The 5,743-nt window shown below is 39.8% G+C and overlaps 1 protein-coding gene across 3 annotated transcripts in view; it reads right to left on the bottom strand.

Annotated features, from left to right (window-relative positions):
* The window catches only part of hdac11 (histone deacetylase 11), a 29,857-nt gene extending 25,655 nt beyond the window's left edge, over positions 1–4,202 (bottom strand). For 2 of the 3 annotated variants that reach the window (XM_016232632.1, XM_016232633.1), the window contains exons 1-4: positions 4,037–4,202; positions 3,515–3,575; positions 3,292–3,440; positions 2,692–2,792 (exon numbers count right to left, since the gene is read on the bottom strand). In XM_016232632.1, coding sequence (XP_016088118.1) covers positions 2,692–2,792; positions 3,292–3,440; positions 3,515–3,549 — 285 coding nt within the window. In that variant the 5' untranslated portion in view covers positions 3,550–3,575; positions 4,037–4,202. The remainder of the gene's footprint in view (positions 1–2,691; positions 2,793–3,291; positions 3,441–3,514; positions 3,576–4,036) is intronic. The other variant, XM_016232634.1, reaches the window with a different exon arrangement.
* Between the last annotated feature and the right edge of the window lie 1,541 nt (positions 4,203–5,743).

Genomic DNA, 5,743 nt, shown 5'->3' with positions numbered 1-5,743 from the left:
GCATGCTGGATATTAGCTTAATCCTGACATCCTGACTGATGGCGATCTATTCTTGCCTTATAAGTTCTCAGAGTTGATCACAATTTGTGGGCTTCTGCTCGCCTTTTGTGCCTGACCACGGATCCAAAATTTCAATGTAATGATCTTCGAGGCACTTCTTTATCACTCTTGCTTTGTGACATGGTGCTCCATCATGCTGGAAAATGCACGGATCATCACCAAATTGCTCATGGATCATTGGAAGAAGTTGTTCTTGCAGGATGTTTCGATACCATTATTTATTCCTGGCAGTGTTTTTGGGCAGAATTATGAGAGAGCCCACTCCCTTGGTTGAAAAGCAACCCCACACATAGATGGTCTCAGGATGCTTCACTGTTGACACAACACAGGACTCATGGTAGCGTTCACCTTTTCTTCTCCGAACAATCGATTTTCCAGGTGTCCCAAACAGTCGGAAGGGAGCTTCATCAGATAAAATAACTTTGCACCAGTCTTCTGCTGTCCAATCCTTGTATTCCTGCAGAATTTCAGTCTGTCCTTGACGTTTTTCTTGGAGAGAAGTGGCTTCTTTGCTGACCTTCTTGACACCAGGCCATTGTCCAATAGTCTTGGCCTCACTGTGCGTGCAGATGCTCTCACACCAACCTGCTGCCATTCCTGAGCAAGCTCTGCTCTGCTGGTGACACGATTCCAGGAGGAGACGGTCCTGGCACTTGCTGGACACTCTGGGACGTCCTGAAGGCTTCTTCACTGCAGTCTAACCTCTCTCCTTGAAGTTCTAGATGAAGAAATGGTTCTTTCAGGTGCAATATTCTTTGTAACAATTTCCTTGCATGTGAGGCCATTTTGATGCAAAGCGATGATGGCTGCACGTGTTTCTTTGGAGGTAGCCATTGCTAACAAGAACACAATGATTGGAAGCGCTTCTTCCCTCCTTTTATAGCAATCAGTCTGCTCTTACAATCTAATTAGTATGATAGTGATTTTACCTGACTAGTAGTCATTTACACTTTCACATGTGCTGCTGATATTAGTCAGTTAATGTTAGCTGGTAATTTTGTGTCAGGATCAAAAAAACGTGAAATTTGTTTTTTTGTGAAAAGTAAATTTTCTGGCCAATGAAATGCATCAAATCACTCTACACAATAATCTAGAAACAATGTGAATGAACACCACAACAGCTGAAGCAGCAAACTTTGCAAAACACAAAATTTATGTCACTGCCAAAACTTTTGGCCATGAGTGTACTGAATAAACGGCACCAACGCAAAAACAAGTCAACTGAATTTGATACGATAAAAAAAACAGCAAAAGAGCAGATTTTTCTTTAGTCCTCATGGCTCACACACAGTCACCTTTATTTTATTTATATAGAGCTTTATACAATACTGATTGCGTCAAAGCAGTTTTACAGTGTCAAACAGGAAAATAGTTTGTCAATAATGCAAGAGAACAATAATAAAGTCATTTTTCCAGCTAAAGTCATTTCATTGATGATTTAGTGATGGCATCCTCCAGTTCAGCTCTCTTCCAATAATGTCTGTGCAATCAGTCATACACCGTGACAGACAGTTCAACTGTTGTAGATTTCACAAACAAATGACTCCTTCTTTAGTGAATCAAAGCACAGCATAATCAGTGTAGTCCGATTCACGGCCCCATAACTCTTCCGAGTTGGTTCTTTTTAGTGAATCACAGCATGAGGCTCAATTCACAAAAAAATTACTCTTTTAAAGCGATACTTTTCAGTGAATCAAAAGAAACAGCATAATCTGATTCACAAATAAATGAGTTGGCCCTTTTTAGTGGCTCAAAAACATACAGTATAACTAGTGTAATTTGATTTATGAACAAATGACTGTATGAGCCAATAAAATCATTGGCTCACAGAGTCATTTGTTCATGAATCAAAATTAATCATTCAATAGGACTTACGACTTTTTGATGCTCTTTCATCGTAAGTCTATGACTTACATATTTTAGTTTATATAATTTTAAAATCATTTCATACATTGATGTTATAAGAGTTCTACACAAGAAACAATTTAATTTACTTCGGTATTTGTACTTCACAGAGCAGTTTTTGGTAGAGTTGATTATACAGCTCACGGTTCTGGAAAAACACCAGGATGAGTAAATAATGACAGGATTTTAATTTATGTGTGAACTGCTCCTTTAAACTGTCCTGACTGTGCAGGCTGCACGATGGGGCAGCTGACTAATGGGTGTGTTAGAGCCTCTTGGAAGACTGCAATCTTTGCAGAAGACTGTGAACTGATTGATTTGGATTGAAATAAAGGCCTTCTCTGAGTAATCCAGTGCAATTTGCTATTGTACACTTCCTCTGTGGGTCACTGGCTCATTGCTGGTGAGATGAAATGAGAAGTCTAGATGTCTTTTTGATAAAGTAGGAAATGTCCTACTTTACAGTCACAATGGGGCAATTATAGATTCAAATTGATTCTTCTTTTGGCATTGATCTCATTGAAGGTCTACAGTAAGTACATTTGCAGTTTATTGCAAGCCAGTTTGAGGTAAAGTACAAACCAATCAGAAAATCAGAATGCTGCTTTTATAATTGACTATTTGTATTGCTTATAGTAACCTTTTGCCATCAGTATATGGAATTATGGGTGCCAGGAAAATAAGTGATAACACAGTGCATGGGCACAGCAGACACTGCATCTCTACCTTGAGTCTGTTCAGGTAACACGCAGTGTGAACCACAAGAAGATCCACCTCGCTGGCCTCCCGGGCTAGAGCAATGACCTCATCGGTGATGAACTGTTCCTCTGGAAACAAATCAATGTATCATATGAAAGCAACAATGAATGTGAACGTGAATATCTGACAGTTGAATAAAAATACATGGTGAGCCGTGGAAGCTCAGCAAATTTTCGATGAACTGTAGACAATCTGTACCGTTAAGTGAACTAATGAGGAAAAAGAGCTTGCACCGCTGACTAGCTTATCTGAAGCTGCCAGAGTTACACTTTGCCCCTGACCTTGCAGCAGCAGCTGAGAAGCCAACATCCTCTTGCTCCTGTTCCCGAAGGGAGTTCAGCTTCCCTCATTATCTCTGCCTCACTGATTGCTCCTCTCTCTATCCTTCTCTACATCCCTCCACCTATGCCCCATACCCCACCCACCCACCCACCAACCAACCCACCACCCTCCATTCCTGTACAGCTCTTTGATTCCTTCATTCATTTGTATTGTATTTCATAGATCACCTTACACACTGGGCAGAGTGCCTGTATGGCAAACTGCACCTGCAGTGCTGCTGCACACCGTTCAAGAAGCGAATGACCTTTCCCCATTTGCCAGCATCAAAGGGATGTAGCTTTTCCAGACCCATGAAGGTGATGTTGTACTCTGGGGAATAAACAATAGGCAGGCATGTCAAAGGGACCTCTGCGTAAAGTTCAGTTTGGTGAGAACAGTAGAAAGATGAATACATAATGTTATAATCATGCTCATGTGCAGCATATAAGAGAGTGAAAACAATACGTACCCTTTCTTTCCTCTCGAATCTTCTTTTTTTGACATTGTGGCCACAGCATATCAATTTTCAGCTTGAAAGACATCAAAAAACAACATTAGTGCAAATTAGTCACTATTTGTGTGGCATTGCTTTTCTGTAAGGACTCTGTATTTGCTGTGTTTTATAGTTGTCATTCATATACGGATGTATTATAATGGCAATAATAATATTATTGTTTCTAATAACATACATCGTTTTGTTTTTTTTAGTATCAAGCTTATCCCTGAAGTTCTCAATGACAAAAACTACACATCCCAGAATGCCTTGCCTGTCTTGCGCAAGCGCGCTAGGAATTTGGAAGACGCAACTGAGCATGAAATATATTCGCTTTAGAATATCCTTCCCAAAGTCTCCGGATAAACAACTTTGACCTAAAGCGACGTGTCAAATACTCGTTGAAAGATACAACCGGACCCATCTCTACAAAGGCAATTTCTTTTTGACTTGCTTGAGGAAAAAAATCGTTGTAAATGTGAAATCGGCACGACTCACCTGCTAGTCATTTTATATTTCTCTTATTTCTACGGTGAACTTATTCGTCGTCTAAGCGTTTTTTATTAGTAACAGAACACTTGCATCAATCCTTTTAATGAATAATGTTGTTTCTCTAAAACATTTGCAGACGAGAGGATTGTGCGCACGTTTAAATAGTTCCTCCTTTCCTGAAGGACAGCTGCGCTCCTTACGCACGCGTCCCTTACTGCGTTATACTGACAACAAGGCTGAACTCTGACATTTCTAAAATTAGATTTTATAAGAGTTCAAATGAGACGAATACGGACAAAATAAATTCACAATTTTATATAATCCATTAATAATAATAATTAAAAGTAAAATATCATGTAAAACAGCATTGAATATTAATCCTATTAGAATAATTATATAGTTTCATGACAGAGGAATTTGACCTTTGAGCAGCTCACATCAACAACAAGACATGGAAAGTGCTTTCTCCTTCTTACAAGACTATTTAATGCTTAGTTGCACTTTTAGTTGCAGCTATTTTTTTCTTTCTCAGAATAGACCTGCAACCCTTTAGCTGAGGATCTCTGAGCCAATCCAGCTGAGGACAACAAAATGTGATGTTGTTATTTAGAAAGAACCTGTCAGGAAAAACTAATAGTCTCATTTTTAATCTATGCATTTGCATTGGTGCACATAAGCATAATTCCAATAATTTATGAGAGATGAAACTTGTACTTCACCTCATTTATTTCCTAGAGTACATGTCCCCTAGCTGCTGTCCCCAGAGTTGTAGTTACTAAAAATATCTGTGCGTGTAGCACTTGTGCAATAATGACGCCATCACCCCAGTCTCAGAGATGTGAGAAGTGAAGCTGTATCTCTTACTCACTAGCAGTTTTCTTCCAGCTCAGAGTAACCCGTGAGTAAAAACCGTCATCCAGCCGTTACGTAAGTGAGTACAATAGATAAAAGAGAATAGACGGCAATGTGTGCATCCCTGCCCCCATTGCTAGCAGTTTTATCAGTATCCTAATTCCTTCACAGGCTGTAGTAATCTAAAGACTCCCACTGCTAGCATGTAATGTAATGGGTCTTTGCACTCCCCACAAAGTACAGTCTCACTGTGGCTGCTCTTTGAAGCTGAGGCAGCCTATGGCATGGCCTGAGTAGCTTCTTTCTATAATGGAATATTTTTGCATAAATTGAGACTTCAGACTTGCCTGTTTTTTATTTAAAGAAACAGAGAGTATAGCAATATCTCCACCTCTGCAATGAAAACTGACCCGGTCCTTAGGTGAATTTAATTTATACACTCATGACCCCTTCATAATGCAGCCTAATTCATCTGCATTTGTCTCTAAAGCTGCACATTTCTGCCCCCATCAAACAGTTCTGTTGGTTTTGTGAGACATCCTGTTTAGTCTCTCAAATAATTCTGTCTCACTCTCCGCCTCACCTTAGAAAGAGTTTGATGAGTCATTCAAATACGCACATTTTTTACTTTGTGCATGGAGGCCAGAATAAAAGTCCTTGAGACTGAGTGACTGTCAGTCAGGGCCGTACTTATAGGGGTGCAACTGGTGCGGCCGCACCGGGCCCCGCGGCAAACGGACAGAGAACAACACAAAGAACAATAAAAATTGTTAATATTTTGAGACTTTTGATTCCATTTGAATTGGGTGGAGCCTGCGCTGACATGTTGCATTTGGTAATGACACACAAGAACCAATTTTA

Source organism: Sinocyclocheilus grahami, unplaced genomic scaffold, assembly GCF_001515645.1.
Source record: "Sinocyclocheilus grahami isolate Dianchi unplaced genomic scaffold, SAMN03320097.WGS_v1.1 scaffold415.1, whole genome shotgun sequence".
In the NCBI taxonomy this organism is placed as follows: Eukaryota; Metazoa; Chordata; class Actinopteri; order Cypriniformes; family Cyprinidae; genus Sinocyclocheilus; species Sinocyclocheilus grahami.
Note: the sequence above shows the minus strand (reverse complement) of the source record. Positions and strands in the feature narration are given on the sequence as shown.